We start from the raw sequence: 23,507 nt of genomic DNA on the forward strand, positions 1-23,507 counted from the left end.
CTCCAGAATTGGTGGCCTGGTTTACCTCTAATTACATAGGGAGAGATTTCTCTTGAAATCTCACCTAATCAGAGAGTAGGTGAACTTGTGCTGCTGGAGTTAAAATAATGCAATTTCCTGGTGCCACTTAAGCCTGTCTGACAAGGCTCATCTCAAGAGCAAGTCTTTCCTTCTGAGCCAAGAGGAGTGGCCCAGACTGCTGAGAGACATACAGTATAGGCATGATAAGAATCTAAACAACATTTCCTATGACACTTTCCATACCAAACGGTTTCATCTTGATGATCTACCACTGTAAGCTAACTATTCTGAGTCAATATCTCAACATTGTAGTTTGACATTAACACTAATAACGATACATACATGCATACAGCTAAAACAACCAGACTAATACATCACAACATGTAGGTTGTAGAAGCCTTTTCACTCACTCTGAAACACCATTAGTTTTGGGTTCTGTCCAGTTATCCATTAGTGATATTTTATCTTTATTAAGACATCATCCCTCTCCTCCCAGACTTGCCAGCAAAGCACTGGTCGGCCCATTTATTCAAAGCTGTTTAAAAGTTGTTTTTTACATGATGTCCGTCACAATAATGAAGTTAGAACCAGTCTGTTCAAGAGGTGGGCACCAACTGTGTGGTCTGGTCTTAATATGTTGCATGTTATTGACCCTGTATTGCACCTGATTTTCCAAAGAAAATGCTCAAACTGTAGGAGTGCATTTCCTGCTTCCATCAAGGGTAACAACTAAAACAGATTTTTTTTTCTTGTTTCAACATCAAAGATGATTTAACAATATTATTGATGTTATTGAATTCATTATTTGTAGGAATTTCCATAATTGTAATTTATTCACAGTACATAATTATGTGCAACAACCCTGCGCTAAATGTTATGTTGTTAAAAAATATCCACCTAATGATTGTACAAAGTTTTTTTTTCAGATATTACCCTCTAGTGGAAGTCACAAGCAATACAATTTCCCATTTAATAACAGTCCAGAATCTTGTGCTTTTCAACAACAACAAAAATGTATCTACAAGTTCTGTGTAAGTGTTAAACCTCCGTTTTGAAACATTATCAGGATCACTGCACATTATACTTCAGCTCTAACCCTTCAAGTATATCAATGTAAAATTAACAATAATTGTAGGGAAATCAAAAAGAGGATCACTAACATTAATTATTTTTCTAAATCATGTACATCTGAAAAATATAAATCGATCTTTATTACATTCATCCTTTCCCCGTTTTGACAAAGGAAAGACCAAAAATACTTTGAAATCTTTTGACATTGTGTGCTGTTTTCTATTGACAGGTGAAACAATTAGATTAAAAAGGCATATTAAAAAAATATATGGTTAAGCGTTATGTTCAGGGGCCGTATGCATCAAGCGTCTCACTAGGAGTGCTGAAATAAGATCAGGCCCATATGTAATATGCCTAAAGCTGTGTTTACACAAGCAGCCAATTCTGATATTTTTTTCCCACTAATTGGTCTTGACCAATCACATCAGATCTTTTCAGATTTTTTCCAGATCTGATTGTTCAGATGAGAAATCTATGGAATCTTATTTATTGTGATTTAAAGGCAAAAATCCTACATCAGCATTCCTACTCTGAGACACTTGATACATACATCCCCTGATTGAAAGTCAATATGAAAACCTGTCACCAAACACCACATATACACAATCTCTAAATGGTGTGCAAATTGAGAGCTGTGTACACTATGTTGGTGGTTGTGCAGATAAACCCAATCAGGTTGCATAGGATGGACAGGCCATGATAGTGGCCAAAGGTGCTCTTGTAGGCCTTATACTTGGGGTCCTGCTCCCTGAGTTTGGCGTAGGCTTCCCTCTGGCTCCCTATCCCTATTTGGTTCCCCAGGCCATGCTCCTGCTCCACCTCCCGCAGCTTGAACATGACCTCTGTGGCAGACGGACCAAACCACTGTGCGTTTAGACCTGCCATGATGACTGCCACAAAGTACAGAGCCATCTATAGGGGAAGAACAATTTTTATTCAGAATTTCAGCATTGCTTGCTGTTTGGGGTTTTAGGCTGGGTTTCTGTCCAGCACTTTGAGATATCAGCTGATGTAAGAAGGGCTATATAAATAAATGTTATTTGGACATAGGTGACGTCTATAATGTAGATACAACCATTATCTAAATCGGAAATAATCTTTACATGTCGATTGTGCAAGCTGTAATGCTTCACCGGTACAGATTGAATCCTGCCCTAAATTACAAAATAGAATGTGATATGACCTGCAGGCTTTCGTGCCAATCCAGCAGCTCTCTGGGGTGGTAGACTGCATACACAGCAAGGCTGACAAAGTTGCTGCCCAGTAGGCAATAGAAATATACAGGGAACAGCTTGCTTTGCACCAGCCCAAAGGTGTGCAGTGTTACCTGCTTCACCAGTGCAACACCTGTGGGTGGGAAAAGGGATAATGTAAGTGAGAGAAATGGGGAGACAAATACTGTGCCTCAAATTCTTAATCTTGGCTTCTTTTGATATGCCACTGAGTGTTAGCAAAACCCTACAATCTAACAGATTTCTTCTGCTCATCCCCTATCGATCCCAATATCATCACCTGCTATAAAGGAGACCCACAACTGCATTCCCCATGCGAAGGACAGCACCAGCAGGTGCAGCACTTTCACCAAATCTGTAGGCTCCCCTTCTGTGACCATGGTATTAATCTGGGGGACAAAAAGAGAAAAAGTACCAGATAAATGTTAGCAAGCAACCCAGATAAATTATTAAGTTCCATTACAGCATTGGGGACATAAAACCAAAAAAAAACATCCCCACTCAAATTCAACAAAGACCAGCATAATTTGAGGACTGGAAAGTGGTCCGTCTACACGTGCAAACTTGATTAGCATGCAAGTGATGGTGGCTTCGAGAGATAAGAGTTCTGACCTGTTTACTAAGACTAATACTCCAAAGTTGGATAGCTAGCTATCTAGCAAACAGAAATGCTATACTGTTAATTGAGGATTAAATACTTAATTCAATATCATATTTGGGGAATTGGAAACCATAAGTGGAATGGCATTTGTCAGATAAACTAGAAATCTCGCTAGCACAACTCATCTAACGTTAGCTAGCTAACATAGTAATTCGTAGCTAGGTGAGTTACACAACTGCGCGCCTGTAGTGTTGCAGTGCATTCCAAAGAGAGGAAAGTGGCTTTTCACTTGTTTGTCTTATTTTTTCCTTTAAAAACTCAACTGAAAAATAACTACCTGGATGTGGTATGTTGACTGAAGGGAAACAGTCTTCGCAACTCCCGTTGATCGAACACCAGAACAACACTTCCTCTCTCAGACGTCAATTTCCATTAACCACGCCCTCAAGCAATATCTACAAATCACATGATTACAGAATGAATATTATGTTAAATTATAACCCACAAACCAATCATCAATGAGATAGAACGTATCCTCGCCTTGTCATTGTGACACTGTTTTTATCCACCCACTTACAATTTACTTAGCTCAGGTCAGTTGACATGGACGACAAGAGGGCCTTGGTGAGCAGAAAACACATGTGGCACTCAATGTCATACAGTACCAAAATAGTTTGTTAGAATGATTTTTAATACAATGCCGATTGTTGTTTCAGTGTGAACCACCGCCCCTTCCTGCTGAAGGTGTGTAAGTGTTATTGTGTCAGTGTGATCATCAGAAACTAACATAACTTGACAATACCTGGTGTAATACTGCATGGTCATTGTTCACTGACTTTCTTGAGTTGTCTTCTAGTAGCAGTAGGTGAATCTCAGGAGTCTCTCCGAGATGTTGTGGAAAGAATTAGGTCAGAGGTTGAAACACAAGCCAAGGTGACTAACTGCTTCCTGTCAAATGTAGTATTTTTCCCATATTCACCATTGTCTACTGTTTTCTTTGGTGGCTTGTTTTGGTTACTGTTTTATTCAGGGGATATTGTTTCAACTAATATTTGCTGTTTTGTAGACTATTGATTCCCTGTGCAAAACTTTATTCATGCACGAGGCAGAGAGAACCCAGAATCTCAATACCATAGCAGTCCTTCAATGTAAGTGAGGACACAACACAATCACGCCCGAACCACACCTGACCCTTGATTCCATGATTATTATTATTACTGTTTACTTGAGTTGAACCCTCTGTCATAAGGGCTAAATAGCACTGTCATAACAATGACTTAAAGATGACATAAACTGTACTCCTGTCCTTGTTCCTCCAGCCGAGGTGCACCATTTGGCTGCACATGTTTCCGCTCAGCACCTTGAGGAGCGTTTTGAGGGCCTACGCTGTGAGGTATCCACTGAGCTCCACTACTTGCGCAATCTCCTGTCCCACTCTCTCTGCTCCTGTCCTACTCTCCAAGCCTCCTGCTCCAGCACTCACCCCTCAGACATCCAGAGGCAGGCTGCCATCAACCACATCTCTCAGGAACTCTACCACAGGTAGATACTTTGGTGAACTACACTTGCATGATGATAAGTAGAATTTAGCTCAGTGGGCTAATGCAGTAATAACATGTAATTCTCTCTCCATTTTTTTATGTGTATGTTGTCTGTTTCTTCAGTCGAAAAGTCCTGTGGGAGCAGATTGCTGAGCTAAGGGAGGAAATCCACAACATTCATGGCCTGCTTAGCAAGTTTGATTTTATGTTTTTCAGAACAAGACCCTCTTCCATGATGTTGTTCTAATGGAAGGTTTTTTAAAACCTTACTCAAGTTTTCCTTTCCTTTTTTAGAAAAACTAAGAGATGAAACTATGCGCAGATTGACAGAGAAATACTGCAAAGATATGGTATTTCAGAGCTCACATTTCTCTCCCCCAAATCACTTTGACCTGAATGATTTCACTCAAATTATACAAACTTTACAATTGAAACAATCTTCTGAACTGTACTTGGGCTATAATGATTTGGACTGCTGAAGCTTATCTAATGTAATGTGACATGTTCTGGAAAATGTTTCTATCTGTCTCCATTTTCAGTGTATGGAGAGGATGATTGACAGCTATAAGATGAAGGACGACGCTCTCAAACTGCAGAGGCCTCAGGACATGCTCAGGTCAAATGCAAGGTGAAAGCTCTGGGGTGAGGTTAGAGTAGATGGCAAGCAATCTGACAGACTGCTATTACTAAAGGAATTATGATGATGCATCCCTATAACAAGTGTTCTCCCCTAGGTCAGATGTTTCTGAGTTACAGAATAAGCTTCAGACTATAACAATATCGAAAGGCAAGGCTCCCAATAAAACAGGTAAGATATCTGGTAATTAACTTGCTGTTGATCTACAAAATATGCAGCATTTGCATTGAAATACAAAGTGTATTTTTCTGTTTGCTGAGATCAGTTTTTATTGATAGATCGTTTTTTTTGCTATGTGCATGGTCTCTTGCATCGCATACTAGGCCGAACTGAACGAATAGGACAGAGGGTTATGCCAGCCAATTCAGATTCAGATGAAGGGCAAAGTGGAATATGTGCTAAAGGAATGACACCAAAGATCAAAGTGGAAATCGATGTGTCTGCCAGGTAAATGAAAGCACACTAATATCCTGCTTTGCTGTTTCTCATCTATTACTGACAACAGTAATTCATGTTATCATCTTATTAATAAGCACACTTAATTTTATGTATATGTTATAAGGGTAACCACATTAGAAGTGAATTCTTCATTTTGTCTCTGTTGCAGAAGGAAATAAAGTTCATAGCTGGAATCCTCTACCTACCTTTTGCCCTACCTTGTCTCACACTGTCTTCTTTATGACAGCCAAATAAAATCAAATGTGGTCTACACTGACAATTATTTTCTGTTTGAGCTTTGTGCATTCAACACATTTCTTTATCAATAATTCACATAAAAGGCTTTTATTTTTTAATCAGTAATTATCTACGGTACACTATTAAACACAGGAGGTTGGTGGCACCTTCATTGGGGAGGACGGGCTCATAGTAATGGCTGGAACAGAATAAATTAAATGGTAATCAAACTCATCAATACATTATTTCCATGTGTTTGATACCATTCAATTTATTCAATTCCAGACATTATTATGAGTCGTCCTCCCCTCAGCAGCCTCCTGTGGTAGACTACATAATCAATGTATATATTTTGGTATTGTATCAAATAGGTTTATAAATTCTGAGAGGCGGGTTGATAATTTGTTTGACCAATGACAACCCTAAAAAACGCCTTAATCTTCCAATCAGATGAAAGAGTTCAGAATAATTTCCGGATACAATTTCTATTTGTTAGCGTCATTACTTGGGTCATTTATCTGGTAAGAAAATGCTTAATCCAGCGTGCTTTATTATATGGCTAACATGCAAACAACAAAATTATACATCCAGCACGATTTTAAATGACATGTGTGATTCTCCTATGTTGTTTAAATTGTGCATAGCTAGCATATTACAAAGCCAGTGTTAGTTAGCTAGCTAACACAAGCTAACTTTTGTTTTCCTCGCGCTCTAACGTTACTAGCTAATACTATCTAGCTGCTTCTTCAGAAATCATCCCAAAATAAACGGTTCATGCAATTAACAATATTGTTGGACATGGATTTGTAGAATTTGCAGGACGTTTTGTGTAAAAGGAAGTATGGCTGAGCTCCTATATTATAGCTGCAAGCTAAAAAAAAAAAAAAAAGTCCATGCGCGATGGTGGAGAACTAGCTACTACTACACGTTTGTGTAGTGTGAACATGGCTCCAACAAGAGAATAGCATTAATCATCGACATCTGACTTTTTTAAATTAGCGAAAATATAATTAGAATGTATGTGAAAAATACGGTCCAAAACATGTGTTTGTTTACACGAGTCAAGTATTAGCTCGCACATGCGTACTAGCAGATGGTCTATAGCGGCAGAATATTTATGCATTTATAACATCTCGTAAATTTGCAAATATGGGCATAGGACTGGGGAAAATACATTGACGCACCTCCAACTCGTAATTACTAATGGGAAACTTGTCTGTGATCCCTGTGCTCCAATTTGCTGGACTGCCCATATGATGAACTCTGTCTCTGACATCAACTACTAAGGCCAATACCTCGATAACAGCAATTTCAGCAGTTAAATTCAACAACAAAACATGATTTATAAAAGTCTTATTTTAACAGTAATATGTCTATGAAAGCTGTACCTTTTCGTTCATGGTTGACACAGTTTGTTTGCCATTAACCAGCAATCGGCATTCTCAACGAGTTCAAAGCACATGAACCCACACATCTCGTTGTTCCTAGTTTACAAGTAGTGTTTTCCGAGATTACGAGTTGAACGCAGCATATTACTTTTTGCCCAAAATCATAAATATCAGCACCATGCAGTAGATATAATATATGCTAGCTAACACGATTGACATAATTATTTATTGAATTTGACCGCCAACAGAACTTGTTTAGTAAACTCCGAAAAATGTAGCTATTGTATTTTACAGATTTATACATCCAGAATGGGACGCCGAAAATCAAAGAGGAAGCCACCTCCCAAAAAGAAACTGACGGGTAACTTGGACACCCAATTCACCTGTCCCTTTTGTAACCACGAGAAGTCCTGTGATGTCAAAATGTACGTTCACTTGGTTGTGTTGGAACAGTATATGGTCTGGCTGTAAAATATGATCACTGATTACATGTTGATACATATCCTAACACCCTATTCAAATGCACATTTTCTTTTCTCTTTTCAGGGAACGCACTCGAAACACAGGAATAATATCGTGCACCGTCTGCTTGGAAGAATTCCAGACTCCCATTACTTGTATCCTTTCGATTCTTTGATTGGATCACTATATTCACTTATCTATACACCATATTGCTCACAGAATGGCTTGTAAATTTGTTTAAAAAAATACAAATAAATGCTATGTCTTTACAACTGCAACTCCCAAATGAACTTCTCCTTGACATTTGTCTCCAGATCTTTCAGAACCAGTGGATGTTTATAGTGATTGGATAGATGCTTGCGAAGCAGCCAATCAGTAGCAGTGGTACCCCTGACTCTATTCCTGTTTGACCTCACCCCTCATTCCCTATGATGGGTCCCATATCTCTGGCTGGGCCAGGGCTTTGTCAAGTAGTGAATGTGGAGAACAAACGAAGACAGATAACACATCTGTGAAAACTTCAGTGTCAACACACGAATGGATTTGATATGAAGAAAGATACACTTCCTGTTTTCCCTCTCTGTGGCAGGGTGGGATGTGGGTAGGGCAATGAAATGTCCCAATGGTCCTGATCTTTGAGAATCCCACTAAGTTTCAAACCACCTCATCATTTGTTATGTTTTACAGGCAAGCCTGTTGGTGGATATGTCTTTAGACTTTCCCAAGCTGCCATGTCCCCCTTTACTGGAGCAAGTAGATTTCATTTGTAAAAATAAAAAAAAGAGGTGATCCTGTAGTTTTTATTTTATGTCATGATTTTTATTTCAATTTGTTTTTTTTGTACGGGAATGACTTGATCAATAAACACATCAATGTAATTCACACCTAACTGCATCTGTCACATACCGCTGAAATGGTTCAAATATCTAGAACAAATATGAACGAAAATGCATCTGATATGGCCTGGTGGCAAGTTTTTCACTCACGACCCAAATTAAATAATTGTAATTTTGATGTGATTTATTGTATTGCAGCTAATTTCGTTGTAAGTGAAAGCCAAATAAATACAATATTTTAAGAATACTGAACAATTAATTGTCTGAACAACATTGACACATGTTTTAGACCAGAGGGTAATATTGCCAATTGTATTTTGGCTAGGCACTGTTGGCTCTCATTCTAAACTAAAAACATTTTATTAATACACAACCGACTTCTTATATAGCAATTAGACATGTGACTAGGTTAGAATAGGTTAGGTGCTTTAATAAAGACACCTCTTGTGGTACATATGACTTTTACCTTAAGTCTGTGGAATGTAGTCTGTTTTTTTCTCCAAATGTTAAAGGGATTTCAAAACGCTAGATGGCACACTAATGTAGGGGGGAAAATGCAACATGGCCTTCAGATTATTACGGGCTCAGCATCAAACGATGTTCCCTTTAATTAAAGTATTAAGCCTTCAAAAGTTTGACAAATCATCACTATAAATTCCAGAGGTCAGAACCTCAGGAGGGACTCAATATTTTATGTAGATTTATCTCCAATACCTCCTATTTAAAAAAACATTACAATACTGCCCAGTAACTGATATCAAGACCTTTCAAATTTAACTTAAATGGATTGTAAACCCAACTTTAACAATTACATTGTTTTCCTTACTGTAAGCAGTCTGTGGACAAGGCATAACCAATCCATGCTTTGTACATGAGCATGCAAGGCATAGAGATGTGTTCTGTGGAACGTTCCAGGTGCAAGACATGATCTTGAACAAACCTCTTAGCAAGCAAACAAGCCTGCTTTTCAAAGGTTTGGTCAAGCATGCACAGTTTAATGTTTAAACCATTAGCAGCTGTGCTAGGCTACATTATCCCAAGCATAAATATGTTGCAAACTTATGTTATTCATTTGCGACTGCTGGTACAAGGTGATTAATGAATCCACAGAATGACAGTCACATCTTGCAGTGCTCAAAATCACATTACATTCAAGATCTGTGGTGGGTACCCCATATCATGTAGTAGTTAGTGATACAGGGTCTGCTGTATTGAGCTATGACTAAGTGGACAATAATTAGACCGTTATCTCGTGTATAACAGCGTGCAGATGTTATGGATCTCTCAACGACCTGGCTTGTCTGCCTTCTAGTCATAAGCAATTCTATCCATGTACATATTCAACAAGGTGATGCAAAGTGCAAATAGCGCAGCAATATATTAAAGCTGTGTGACATGGAAACTATAGAGGGATTATAACTTGTCTCATGCAAACTGGCCTATGTGACATCCACATTAACATAGCTGGCACAATGGCTAAAATTGATTCTGCATTGTTTATCACTAATGAAGTGTGAATACTGCTTATAATACAAAAAATATTAAAATCTATTGGCTTTTCACGATGCCTTTAGGGGCTTACATTAATTCAAGTATCAGGTTTGAGAACCCTACTACTGATCTTCTAATGATTTAAAGAATACTAGATAAAAAAATCCATCTGTGGTATAAAATGGCTGGTTGGCAGTCCTGTGAGCTAGAGCAGGGTGTCAGCGCAGCGCAGACGTGCATACACAGGCAAAGTCATAAGGAATACATCTGATCAAAGTTTTTAGTCCATGTCCCTGTGTCCTGGAAGACTCCGTCTGATTCTGTGGGCCCCGAGGGATTGAATCCCAGAGCGGACTCCTGTTCCTCAGGGGTTAAAGGTTAACAGCAACATGTCGGTCACTTCTTTCCATTCAAGGAACTTTTTCCTATATTCTCAATGTTTAAGCTGGATGGGGGATCTACAACTGAAAATATACATTTTTATAAACTATAAAAATAAAAAAAATAAAAAAATGACATAACAATAATATTGATTAAGGAATGGGTCTCTTGACATTATTAGTATCTCTTAGTATTTATTTTCACCGTATTTGAATAGAAAAATCTCCATTGCAAAGGGAGAGAGGGGTGTGGGCCACTACATTAAAGTGATTTAAAATAACAAGGTCAAAGAGATTGAACCAGGCATGAATCCCCTCAAAGGACAAAAATGATTTGAATGGTTGATCACAAAAAAAAAAACAGCAAGGGACGAGAATAATGGAAACAGTAAATAACAGTTTGGGTGGTCTTGCTGGTGGAGAGGGGTTCTTGAGAGGAGGGGACTGGGGTTATTCTGTTCTCTTTAGTCATAGTACATAGTACCGTCAAACTCAGCCCTCTCTCCGTTGTTGACGAATTCATCAGGGTTGGAGCAGTACTTGTTGTCGTAGACCTGCCGAGGGAGGCCGTATGTGGTCATGCCCTGCTGGGACGCCATCTTGTTGGTGCCCATCTGCAGTGAAACGGTGGAGGTGTCGCATTCCTCCAAGCCCAGACTCTTGTCATAGATGTGTCTCCTGGTGCCAGGGGCCGTCATGCCAGACTGAGAGAGGAAGAAAAGCAGGGGAGGATTAGATATAGGCTACAAAGTGTAATATTTTATATCATATTAATTGCTTTCATGATAGGCAGAGAGGGAAAACTCCCAAGATGTGCAGAATGTTAGTCAATTCTATCTCTACCAGAGAATATCTATTTGTGAAATCAAATGGCGCCCCACCTGGTTGGCACCCTTATTGGTGCCCATCTGGAGGCTGATGGTGGACTGGTCCAGAGGGTTCTCCATTCCCCCCCTCGGGTCATACAGGTGACGCCGCGTGCCATAAGATGTCATGCCCTTCTGGCTGGCAAGTTTGTTGGTACCCATCTGGACAGACAGGCAAAGGTGGCGCACTGGTTATGCCTGAACTATAATACCATTAAACCAATCCTATCGGCCAAACTAAAAACAAATGAAGGTATGTTATAACATGCTGCTTAGTATATTACACCTGTAATAACAGTGATATCTTAGTGTATAAGGTGTATATGATACAAAGACTGTTCTGACCTGCAGGCCGATGACATTGCGCCCTTCCTTCAGCATGTCTGGGGCGAAACGGCGCTGGTGTGCTGTTGCATACTTCACTCCCATGTCATGCTTGGAGTGGAAACCTTTGGACTGGGCCTGGTGAAAGAGGGGAAGGTTAGAAAGACAGATGATGGATCCTCACGTGAAGTAGAAGTAGGTTTCTTACAAGCCACTGACAATACTTTCTACATACAGTACTGTACAATGTACTGAGATTCCTCTATGGGTTTCCACTCACAATTCCAGCCAGGGTGATGAGCGTGCTCTGGACCTGGGTGTAGTTGGTATTCTCAAACAGGTCGTTGGCCTCAAACAAATCGTATGGCTTCATACCATAAACTGTGATGGCTCGGACAAAATTGCCAATGTTTTCCAGCTGGGCAATGAAAAGGAAAAATAATTAGCCAAGAGAAAATGGTCCACTGAGGTAAAAGCAAGAGTACAAACAAAGAGTTACTGAGTTATTTGTTATTTTGATATTTTGATATTGTCATGTTTCTTTAAATAGTCATTGTATTTGAGACTCAGGACTTCAGAATGGTCAGCTGTGTGGGGTTTTCTTCAAAGCCCTACTCACCAGTTGGATAATATTTTTCTCTTTTATTCCTGACAAATGGACCACCACATGTGATTCTTAGTAACATTGTATGTCATGGATGATTCTTGAAAGTGCCTCAACAAACACTTAAAAGTGCTGTTTTCTTTTTGAGTCTCATATAAAGAGATCTGAAGACGCATGCTGAGATGTGCCCCATTAAACAACGTAGCTGCAGCTTGGAATGTAAATAAATAAACACTATGCCAAGCAAAAGACTATCTATCTGGTTACATATTTCAGCGAGTTCAGTGGATGAAAGGTATGGAGTGGAAAAAACTACTGACTCTTGGCATGCTTATTGCTGCTCAATACTAAGCAAAGTATCTATAATAACTATAGCCTACTGCACGTCATGATGGGCATGATGTTATATAATAATACAAAAACATTTATTCTGTCTCAGAACAAGCTTACCTGATGCCAGTTTTGAGGGGAAGTGTTAATCTTTCTCACAGATCCTGGCTGAAGTGTGTTGATAAGTCTACACACAAGGAAAGAGAAAGCACAGAACAGTCAAAATACTGTTCTGACTTTGAGTGGCCCAGTCATCATTAACAGTGGGGAAATGAATGAGACTGAATGATATTGGAAGCCACAGAAAGTAATATGGTGATATGACACACAATATGCTCTCTGCCATTCTGCATGACATTCTGCACGGCCACAGTACTGAGGAGAGTAATCGTTCACTCACTCGCACAAGATGACCCCATCCTTTAGGTTCTCCATGAAAGGATCAGCGATCTTCTTGCCTGTTACGTCCTGGATCCACAGCCTCAGCTCCTCCTCCTTCTGGGGGTCATACTTCTGGGCCAACTGAAGAGGCAGAGGTCAAATGTTATACAGTGCATTCGGAAAGTTTTCAGACCCCTTCCCTTTTTCCACATTTTGTTACATTTCAACCTTATTCTAAAATGGATTAAGTTATTATTTTTCCACCACACACAATACCCCATAATGACACAGCGAAAACAACGCAGTGAAGGGGTCTGATTACTTTCCCAATGCACTGTAAATGTGTTGCATTTGACTGCATCCTAACATCTGCAGACACTCAGGTCTTGTAACTGTCAGTTCTGCATGATGAATGATCTTGTGACAGGTGCTTGGCTACCTGAAAAATAAAAATGATCTTACAACAAACTAACTATAGTAAACGAGTCATAGAACTATGATATTTATCAGAGCTATTATCCCCCCTTCTCCCTTTCTCATCTTGTAACAGAGGGATAACATTCCTCTCCACTTTCCTTTGAAAGCCTACCCATTGTAATAAAACCTAACGATGAAGAGTAGAGTTAAAAAACAACAGGAAGAAATGTTAAAATGGCCATGGGACATTCCTGCATGGAGAAACACTGATTCTCCGCTTCCATGTATTTCCCTATTGGCCCAAACGCATCCCCCTAATACCAGAAATTCTATGGTGGGTCTGTAGCCCCCTTCTCACTCTGCACTTTCTCCTTTTCTGAATGTTCTGCTCACTCACAGTCTGGGAGAGGGCTTGTGAGACAAGGAGCCAACACAAACAGGTATTTCAAAGCAGCAGGGTTTGCGTAGCTTCCAGTCCATCACACCAAACTTGGGAGAAACAGCTCTCCCTATTACTCCTCCCTGTGCTCCCTCTCTCCCTCTGGGTTTTCCGGAATCTGTCCTTTTACAGTGATGCGATCTACTCAGGCAAACCACATCTGATAATGAGATGCCAAGACCTGCAGACAGCACTTGCATCCAGCCAAGGTATTTTGGTCAGAGTTTCATTTAACTGTGTCAGGAGGTCAGGAATGTAATCAGAACTGGTTCATTTATTTAAAAATGTATAAGTCTTTGATGCCAAGATTGGCACCTATCCATTGATTCTATCAGTGTTTTTCATGTATTAACTCAGCGGAGAGAATATAAATTAAATCAGTGTAGGCCATGGCATAAGGAATAAAATGGTTTAAGTTGATACAAACAGGGGTGAAAGTAAGACAGAACGGTCCGGTATGGAGTACCGGCAAAATAAAGAGTGGGTGTACGTCATGCCGGTAAAACATGAACCTATCACAATTATTAAAACAGATTTCAAGAAAACTGTAGGCTATCACACTATTTTTCATGCCGCATGTCATTCGCATGAAAAAATGAGCGAATAGACTTGCAGTGTGGTTCAACAATAACACTGACATTTTGATAAGGCAGAGATGAGCGGCCGAGACCGAGATGCGCGCGGACAGCAGTGTACGCATCAATTCAGGTTACAATACTTGTGTAGGCCCAATGAAGGACAATCACCGAATGTCATTCAGAACACTTTGGTGTTTTGTAAGTGATGTCTCTTTGCATTTATCAAAAGGCACTGCTGTATGGATGTTGGAATTATTTTAGCGTGGATTGGCCTAATAGTTGGAATAGTAGTTGGAATAGTAACTGAGGTCTGGACACTGACTGTAGGTCTCACATGTCGCCTATTATAATTTTAACTCCTGCAGAATATAGTGTTCCTCACAGTAAAATTATTATCAAAATGTTAATTTTGTCTCGGGATCAGGAGTGGAGAAATACGATTGATTTATTTCAGCATCTTGAGAGAATGAGATTGAGGCTTTTAGGGACCTGTTGTGTAGCCTTAAAGTGCAATTTCATCAGCTACATAAAAGCTGACAGTATTGAATTTTCAGCCACATTAAATATGCTTCCAATACGAAATGAAATACTATCAGAAACATGTTGGATCGTTTTCACAGATTTTCATTTCCTTTAAACCGGTCAAACAGATGTCATTTGGAAATCTCCCTGGTTCCTAAACGTCCTCGGTCCGGGAGAGAAGCAGAAATGAAAGAGAAACTTTAACTATGTCACTTATACTGAACAAAGATTTAAACGCAACATGCAACAATATCAAAGATTTGATTGGGTTACAGTTCATAGAAAGAAATGCGGGCCTGGGATGGCCTGGGATGGCATAGGTCCATCAACTCGGGAGCCAGTTCCACCCACTGGTGAGTCAAGCCCAGCCAATCAGAATGAGTTTTTCCCCACAAAAGGGCTTTATTACAGACAGACATACTCCTCAGCACCCCCACTCCCCCTCCTCAGGCGATCATGCAGGTGAAGAAGGCGGATGTGGAGGTCCTGGCTGGCATGGTTACAAGTGGTCTGCGGTTGTGAGGCCAGTTGGACTTACTGCCAAATTCTCTAAAACAACGTTGTAAGCCAGTGTAATGATCATGTGGTTTAATCAGCTTCTTGATCTGCCACACCTGGCAAAGGGGAAATGCTCACTAACAGGGATGTAAACTAAATAAGCTTTTATTGCATATGGAACATTTCAGGGATCCTTTATTTCAGCTCATGAAACATGGGACCAACACTTTACATGTTGCATTTATATTTTTGTTCTGTATAGATTGTAGATGATGCATTGATCATTCTATCGATTTATGCCATCATTAGCAAGGCTTTATCTAGTATTCTAGATGATCATCAAGTAATAACAGAAGAGGAGCTGTAAGGATCTAATTATAGACAAGTTGACTAACAAATGTTACGTAATAAAAAGCAGAAAAATATCTAAATATAGCTTTAAAACTATTCCCGCACCTTCTGTTGTTCAGAAGTACCTGAGTAACTTGCACAGGTAGCCTACATTAGCCTTTGAAGTAATTGATTGACAATCAGATGAAAAGACATGACAGGTGATGTTTATGCCACATTAAAAGGTAGGCTAATACATTTTAAAAGTTAAAGGACACATCTTTACTATTAGGCCTGTAGAGATCCTATTAAATTAATAGGGATTCTAAATGTAATTCTATGATTAGGCCCATATAGATTTTCTTTAAGTGTGTACACACATTGGAGGTCCCTGTACCGGGAATACGTTACATTTCCTTTCACCCCTGGATACAAACATGTTGAAGGTTGACATTCCAGTGAATCCACAAGGCCCTGTTCTGTCTGCCTCTCCTCTGCCTCAACAGTGTTTTGTCATTCCCCACTGGAGTGTAAATTGTTTACAGAGAGACACTTGCTCAGGTTGTAAGACAGAGCTCAGGGACACCTTAAAAGGAGATTTAGGTTGCTGACGTACCTGTCTGTCAGACTCTGGAGCATATCCGCTGTCATCGGATGTCATGCCACTGGCATATATATATATATATATATATATATATATATATATATATATATATACAGTGGGTCAAAAAAGTATTTAGTCAGCCACCAATTGTGCAAGTTCTCCCACTTAAAAAGATGAGAGGCCTGTAATTTTCATCATAGGTACACTTCAACTATGAAAGACAAAATGAAGAAAGAAAATCCAGAAAATCACATTGTAGGATTTTTAATGAATTTATTTGCAAATTATGGTGTAAAATAAGTATTTGGTCACCTACAAACAAGCAATATTTATGTTGTTATCAGTATAAAAGACACCTGTCCACAATCTCAAACAGTCACACTCCAAACTCCACTATGGCCAAGACCAAAGAGCTGTCAAAGGACACCAGAAACAAAATTGTAGACCTGCACCAAGCTGGGAAGAAGGAATCTGCAATAGGTAAGCAGCTTGGTTTGAAGAAATCAACTGTGGGAGCAATTATTAGGAAATGGAAGACATACAAGACCACTGATAATCTCCCTCGATCTGGGGCTCCACGCAAGATCTCACCCCGTGGGGTCAAAATGATCACAAGAATGGTGAGCAAAAATCCCAGAACCACACGGGGGGACCTAGTGAATGACCTGCAGAGAGCTGGGACCAAAGTAACAAAGCCTACCATCAGCAACACACTACGCCGCCAGGGACTCAAATCCTGCAGTGCCAGACGTGTCCCCCTGCTTAAGCCAGTACATGTCCAGGCCCGTCTGAAGTTTGCTAGAGAGCATTTGGATGATCCAGAAGAAGATTGGGAGAATGTCATATGGTCAGATGAAACCAAAATATAACTTTTTAGTAAAAACTCAACTCGTCGTGTTTGGAGGACAAAGAATGCTGAGTTGCATCCAAAGAACACCATACCTACTGTGAAGCATGGGGGTGGAAACATCATGCTTTGGGGCTGTTTTTCTGCAAAGGGACAAGGACAACTGATCCGTGTAAAGGAAAGAATGAATGGGGCCATGTATCGTGAGATTTTGAGTGAAAACCTCCTTCCATCAGCAAGGGCATTGAAGATGAAACGTGGCTGTGTCTTTCAGCATGACAATGATCCCAAACACACCGCCCGGGCAATGAAGGAGTGGCTTCGTAAGAAGCAGTCTCCAGATCTCAACCCCATAGAAAATCTTTGGAGGGAGTTGAAAGTCTGTGTTGCCCAGCAACAGCCCCAAAACATCACTGCTCTAGAGGAGATCTGCATGGAGGAATGGGCCAAAATACCAGCAACAGTGTGTGAAAACCTTGTGAAGACTTACAGAAAACGTTTGACCTCTGTCATTGCCAACAAAGGGTATATAACAAAGTATTGAGATAAACTTTTGTTATTGACCAAATACTTATTTTCCACCATAATTTGCAAATAAATTCATAAAAAAATCCTACAATGTGATTTTCTGGATTTTTTTTCTCATTTTGTCTGTCATAGTTGAAGTGTACCTGTGATGAAAATTACAGGCCTCTCTCATCTTTTTAAGTGGGAGAACTTGCACAATTGGTGGCTGACTAAATACTTTTTTGCCCCACTGTATGTATATATATATGTGAAGACTAATATATATATATATATATATATATATATACAGTGCCTTGCGAAAGTATTCTGCCCCCTTGAACTTTGCGACCTTTTGCCACATTTCAGGCTTCGAACATAAATATATAAAACTGTATTTTTTTGCGAAGAATCAACAACAAGTGGGACACAATCATGAAGTGGAACGACATTTATTGGATATTTCAAACTTTTTTAACAAATCAAAAACTGAAAAATTGGGCGTGCAAAATTATTCAGCCCCCTTAAGTTAATACTTTGTAACGCCACCTTTTGCTGCGATTACAGCTGTAAGTCGCTTGGGGTATGTCTCTATCAGTTTTGCACATCGAGAGACTGACATTTTTTCCCATTCCTCCTTGCAAAACAGCTCGAGCTCAGTGAGGTTGGATGGAGAGCATTTGTGAACAGCAGTTTTCAGTTCTTTCCACAGATTCTCGATTGGATTCAGGTCTGGACTTTGACTTGGCCATTCTAACACCTGGATATGTTTATTTTTGAACCATTCCATTGTAGATTTTGCTTTATGTTTTGGATCATTGTCTTGTTGGAAGACAAATCTCCGTCCCAGTCTCAGGTCTTTTGCAGACTCCATCAGGTTTTCTTCCAGAATGGTCCTGTATTTGGCTCCATCCATCTACCCATCAATTTTAACCATCTTCCCTGTCCCTGCTGAAGAAAAGCAGGCCCAAACCATGATGCTGCCACCACCATGTTTGACAGTGGGGATGGTGTGTTCAGCTGTGTTGCTTTTACGCCAAACATAACGTTTTGCATTGTTGCCAAAATGTTCAATTTTGGTTTCATCTGACCAGAGCACCTTCTTCCACATGTTTGGTGTGTCTCCCAGGTGGCTTGTGGCAAACGTTAAACGACACTTTTTATGGATATCTTTAAGAAATGGCTTTCTTCTTGCCACTCTTCCATAAAGGCCAGATTTGTGCAATATACGACTGATTGTTGTCCTATGGACAGAGTCTCCCACCTCAGCTGTAGATCTCTGCAGTTCATCCAGAGTGATCATGGGCCTCTTGGCTGCATCTCTGATCAGTCTTCTCCTTGTATGAGCTGAAAGTTTAGAGGGACGGCCAGGTCTTGGTAGATTTGCAATGGTCTGATACTCCTTTAATTTCAATATTATCGCTTGCACAGTGCTCCTTGGGATGTTTAAAGCTTGTGAAATCTTTTTGTATCCAAATCCGGCTTTAAACTTCTTCACAACAGTATCTCGGACCTGCCTGGTGTGTTCTTTGTTCTTCATGATGCTCTCTGCGCTTTTAACGGACCTCTGAGACTATCACAGTGCCGGTGCATTTATACGGAGACTTGATTACACACAGGTGGATTGTATTTATCATCATTAGTAATTTAGGTCAACATTGGATCATTCAGAGATCCTCACTGAACTTCTGGAGAGAGTTTGCTGCACTGAAAGTAAAGGGGCTGAATAATTTTGCACGCCCAATTTTTCAGTTTTTGATTTGTTAAAAAAGTTTGAAATATCCAATAAATGTCGTTCCACTTCATGATTGTGTCCCACTTGTTGTTGATTCTTCACAAAAAAAATACAGTTTTATATCTTTATGTTTGAAGCCTGAAATGTGGCAAAAGGTCGCAAAGTTCAAGGGGGCCGAATACTTTCGCAAGGCACTGTATATATATATATATATATATATATATATATATATATATATATATATATATATATATATATATATATATATATATATATATATACATACATACAGTAGTCTGTCATTTTTTATCATAGGTACACTTCAACTGTGAGAGACGGAATCTAAAACAAAAAAACAGAAAATCACACTGTATGATTTTTAAGTAATTAATTAGCATTTTATTGCATGACAAAAGTATTTGATCACCTACCAACCAGTAAGAATTCCGGCTCTCACAGACCTGCTAGTTTTTCTTTAAGAAGCCCTCCTGTTCTCCACTCATTACCTGTATTAACTGCACCTGTTTGAACTCATTACCTGTATAAAAGACACCTGTCCACACACTCAATCAAACAGACTCCAACCTTTCCACAATGGCCAAGACCAGAGAGCTGTGTAAGGACATCAGGGATAAAATTGTAGACCTGCACAAGGCTGGGATGGGCTACAGGACAATAGACAAGCAGCTTGGTGAGAAGGCAACAACTCTTGGCGCAATTATTAGAAAATGGAAGAAGTTCAAGATGACTGTCAGTCACCCTCGGTCTGGGGCACCATGGAAGATCTCACCTCGTGGGGCATCAATGATCATGAGGAAGGTGAGGGATCAGCCCAGAACTAGAAGGCAGGACCTGGTCAATGACCTGAAGAGAGCTGGGACCACAGTCTCAAAGAAAGCCATTAGTAACACACTACGCCGTCATGGATTAAAATCCTGCAGCGCACGCAAGGTCCCCCTGCTCAAGCCAGCACATGTCCAGGCCCGTCTGAAGTTTGCCAATGACCATCTGGATGATCCAAAGGAGGAATATGAGAAGGTCATGTGGTCTGATGAGACAAAAAATACAGCTTTTTGGTCTAAACTCCACTCTCCGTGTTTGGAGGAAGAAGAAGGATGAGTACAACCCCAAGAACACCATCCCAACCGTGAAGCATGGAGGTGGAAACATCATTCTTTGGGGATGCTTTTCTGCAAAGGGGATAGGACGACTGCACCATATTGAGGGGAGGATGGATGGGGCCATGTATCGCGAGATCTTGGCCAACAACCTCCTTCCCTCAGTAAGAGCATTGAAGATGGGTCGTGGCTGGGTCTTCCAGCATGACAACGACCCGAAACACACAGCCAGGGCAACTAAGGAGTGGCTCCGTAAGAAGCATCTCAAGGTCCTGGAGTGGCCTAGCCAGTCTCCAGACCTGAACCCAATAGAAAATATTTGGAGGGAGCTGAAAGTCCGTACGGCCCAGCGACAGCCCCGAAACATGAAGGATCTGGAGAAGGTCTGTATGGAGGTGTGGGCCAAAATCCCTGCTTCAGTGTGTGCAAACCTGGTCAAGAATTACACGAAACGTATGATCTCTGTAATTGCAATTGTGTACCAAATATTAAGTTCTGCTTTTCTGATGTATCAAATACTTATGTCATGCAAGAAAATGCAAATGAATTACTTAAAAATCATACAATGTGATTTTCTGGATTTTTGTTTTAGATTCCGTCTCTCACAGTTGAAGTGTACCTATGATAAAAAATTACAGACCTCTACATGCTATGTAAGTAGGAAAACCTGCAAAATCGGCAGTGTATCAAATACTTGTTCTCCCCACTGTGTGTGTATATATATATACACACATATATATATTATGTATGTACATATATACATATACAGTGGGGCAAAAAAGTATTTAGTCAGCCACCAATTGTGCAAGTTCTCCCACTTAAAAAGATGAGAGAGGCCTGTAATTTTCATCATAGGTACACTTCAACTATGACAGACAAAATGAGAAAAAAAATCCTGAAAATCACATTGTAGGATTTTTAATGAATTTATTTGCAAATTATGGTGGAAAATAAGTATTTGGTCACCTACAAACAAGCAAGATATCTGGCTCTCACAGACCTGTAACTTCTTCTTTAAGAGACTCCTCTGTCCTCCACTCGTTACCTGTATTAATGGCACCTGTTTGAACTTGTTATCAGTATAAAAGACACCTGTCCACAACCTCAAACAGTCACACTCCAAATTCCACTATGGCCAAGACCAAAGATATGTTTTTTTCTCATTTTGTCTGTCATAGTTGAAGTGTACCTATGATGAAAATTACAGGCCTCTCTCATATTTTTAAGTGGGAGAACTTGCACAATTGGTGGCTGACTAAATACTTTTTTGCCCCACTGTATATATGCTGACTGATACCCTATTGAATATGACCTATTTCTATACTACAGCACTGATGATGGCACTAACCATGGTGGCCAACTATAGGGAAATGTTTGTTTGAAGAGTGCCCCTGTGAAAGTATGGATAGGAAACCACTATGTATGCAGGAACCACGGCTCTTCCAACACGATAAGGTTGATGATAGGGATAGCAAATTCAGTTGTCATTGACAGACATGGAGTTGGGAGTTCTGGAATATCCTGGGATAGTTATTTGATCCCATTGGCAGAGTCATGCTATGTCCAAGCTGAACATGGGTTGTCAGCAGTTATGTTACACACACACATTTTGTGCATCACTGTCATTGCACTGTCACTGGAAATCCAATCTCTCCCAAACATCAGTGGATGTTGACAGCACAGTCGCCTACATGGTAGGCCTACTGTAGCTGGTCCATTGACTCTTGATTGGTGTTGATGACTCATTTAGTTCTCGCCTAGACTTTAAAGCTGCAATCTGCAGTTCAAACAATAACAAGCCGCGACTCATTTGGTAAAATAGCTTAGGGATGGGTCTGTAGAAATGTAACCACTGATGGGTTCTGATGATGGGGTAAGCTCATGAAGGATTTATAAGTCATATTCTTCAATAATCAATGGATATCATGAATTTAAAAGTCCAAAATGAATGTAGCGATCACAGATTGCCTCTTTAAAAAATATGTACATACTGGTAGCCTTCTAGAGACACCTTGAAATCAGGCCTTGTGGGCTCATCTGGGAGTAATTCTGTCATTGTGCTCTGTGGCAGACAGGTGAGGTGATATCACTTGTAATCTAAACGACCCAGTTCAAAGTTATGAATCAGATACAATTGGTTTGGATACCCTCACATATTAAACGATAAAGTAAACTGTCAGAATGGTAGACTGCCATTTATCAGTATAGGCCTAATGAGTAATCCATGATCACCATTGACAGTCCAATTCGACGGTCCAAAAAGCCTATTCGACAAAATCTCCTAACAGAAAGCAAAAATATATTATTGGCCCTCGATATACCATTGGTTCCCCTACAACTAATACATCTGAGAAGATGCGCGTACCAACAACAAGATATGCGAGCGTCAAGTGCGCACCTTCCTGATTGCGAGCATTCTCTTGGCCCACTGATGCAAATTACGCAAAGACCCCATTATTTTCATTTAAATTAAAAGGAAAGCTACATGACATGCGAGATACATACCTTACTTTTGACCTCGGCAGAAAGTCCGAAGGATGGTCCACCTTTGAAATTCTTTGACATAGTTATCTTTGATTATTCACAGAGGATATTTAAAAATTGTGAAATACACCCCTCTATCCTGGCACGAGAAAACCCACAGCAAAGTCCTCTTTCTCCCTGGACTCCAATTGATATGACAGACCCGCGGATGTTGCAGGAGTATTCAGATTCTGTAACGTTCTTGCTCGCTCTGGTGAGGCTGTGGACCACTCTGCAACACGTTTCTCAATCTTTTTTAAACTCTTCCCATCTGTGGATTTCTGGAGTGCGGCGCGATTGGCTAGGGCCACCATCCAATCCCGACGTTGCCTCTTCCTCTGGGTGATGTCACCAGTATGGCATTAGACTCGCTCAGTGTCACTTTTTCCACCTTAAGGGGAATTGGATGTTGGATGGATGATCCTTTTCAATTGCCTAATTTTACTGCATCCAATTTCACTTTCATTAGCAAATGAAATAAATATCAAGCACATCACAAATTCATAGACCTATAGCTATTATTAAATAGTTGAGGGTCTACCTCACAATCAC

At 40.0% G+C, this 23,507-nt stretch overlaps 4 protein-coding genes across 7 annotated transcripts; 2 read left to right on the top strand and 2 right to left on the bottom strand.

The window, feature by feature from the left end:
• Positions 1–825: 825 nt before the first annotated feature.
• On the bottom strand, positions 826–3,482 carry LOC110486485 (transmembrane protein 205). Its single transcript, XM_021558115.3, has 4 exons — positions 3,263–3,482; positions 2,605–2,713; positions 2,276–2,439; positions 826–2,004 (listed from the first exon to the last, which is right to left on the bottom strand). The coding sequence occupies exons 2-4, from the start codon at positions 2,702–2,704 to the stop codon at positions 1,702–1,704; spliced, it is 567 nt and encodes a 188-aa protein (XP_021413790.1). The 5' UTR covers positions 2,705–2,713; positions 3,263–3,482; the 3' UTR covers positions 826–1,701.
• On the top strand, positions 3,462–5,821 carry LOC110486483 (uncharacterized). 3 transcript variants are annotated; one of them, XR_016485994.1, is made up of 11 exons: positions 3,462–3,549; positions 3,642–3,669; positions 3,782–3,858; positions 3,992–4,073; positions 4,245–4,467; positions 4,590–4,657; positions 4,761–4,816; positions 5,006–5,108; positions 5,201–5,274; positions 5,427–5,550; positions 5,711–5,821. XR_016485994.1 is itself a non-coding variant. In XM_021558112.3 (11 exons), the coding sequence occupies exons 1-11, from the start codon at positions 3,529–3,531 to the stop codon at positions 5,718–5,720; spliced, it is 852 nt and encodes a 283-aa protein (XP_021413787.1). In that variant the 5' UTR covers positions 3,462–3,528; the 3' UTR covers positions 5,721–5,821. The 3 variants fall into 3 exon arrangements, 2 of the variants coding, with proteins under 2 accessions (XP_021413787.1, XP_090052809.1); XM_021558112.3 differs by having other exon boundaries at positions 5,006–5,094; XM_090196683.1 differs by having other exon boundaries at positions 3,469–3,549; positions 3,785–3,858; positions 5,006–5,094.
• Positions 5,822–6,176: 355 nt separating this feature from the next.
• elof1 (elongation factor 1) lies at positions 6,177–8,929 on the top strand. Of its 2 annotated transcripts, none has more exons than XM_036941199.2 (4): positions 6,177–6,299; positions 7,461–7,591; positions 7,713–7,783; positions 7,943–8,929. In XM_036941199.2, exons 1-4 carry the CDS (start codon positions 6,192–6,194, stop codon positions 8,005–8,007), a joined length of 375 nt encoding a protein of 124 aa, XP_036797094.2. In that variant the 5' UTR covers positions 6,177–6,191; the 3' UTR covers positions 8,008–8,929. The 2 variants fall into 2 exon arrangements, with proteins under 2 accessions (XP_036797094.2, XP_021413791.2); XM_021558116.3 differs by having other exon boundaries at positions 6,229–6,299; positions 7,445–7,591.
• Positions 8,426–23,186, bottom strand: LOC110486482 (calponin-1). The gene is made up of 7 exons (XM_021558111.3): positions 22,938–23,186; positions 12,860–12,981; positions 12,580–12,646; positions 11,806–11,943; positions 11,547–11,663; positions 11,217–11,363; positions 8,426–11,039 (listed from the first exon to the last, which is right to left on the bottom strand). Exons 1-7 carry the CDS (start codon positions 22,995–22,997, stop codon positions 10,800–10,802), a joined length of 891 nt encoding a protein of 296 aa, XP_021413786.1. The 5' UTR covers positions 22,998–23,186; the 3' UTR covers positions 8,426–10,799.
• Between the last annotated feature and the right edge of the window lie 321 nt (positions 23,187–23,507).

This window comes from Oncorhynchus mykiss, chromosome 13 (assembly GCF_057628025.1).
Source record: "Oncorhynchus mykiss isolate SJ-2025 chromosome 13, ASM5762802v1, whole genome shotgun sequence".
NCBI classification, from domain to species: Eukaryota; Metazoa; Chordata; class Actinopteri; order Salmoniformes; family Salmonidae; genus Oncorhynchus; species Oncorhynchus mykiss.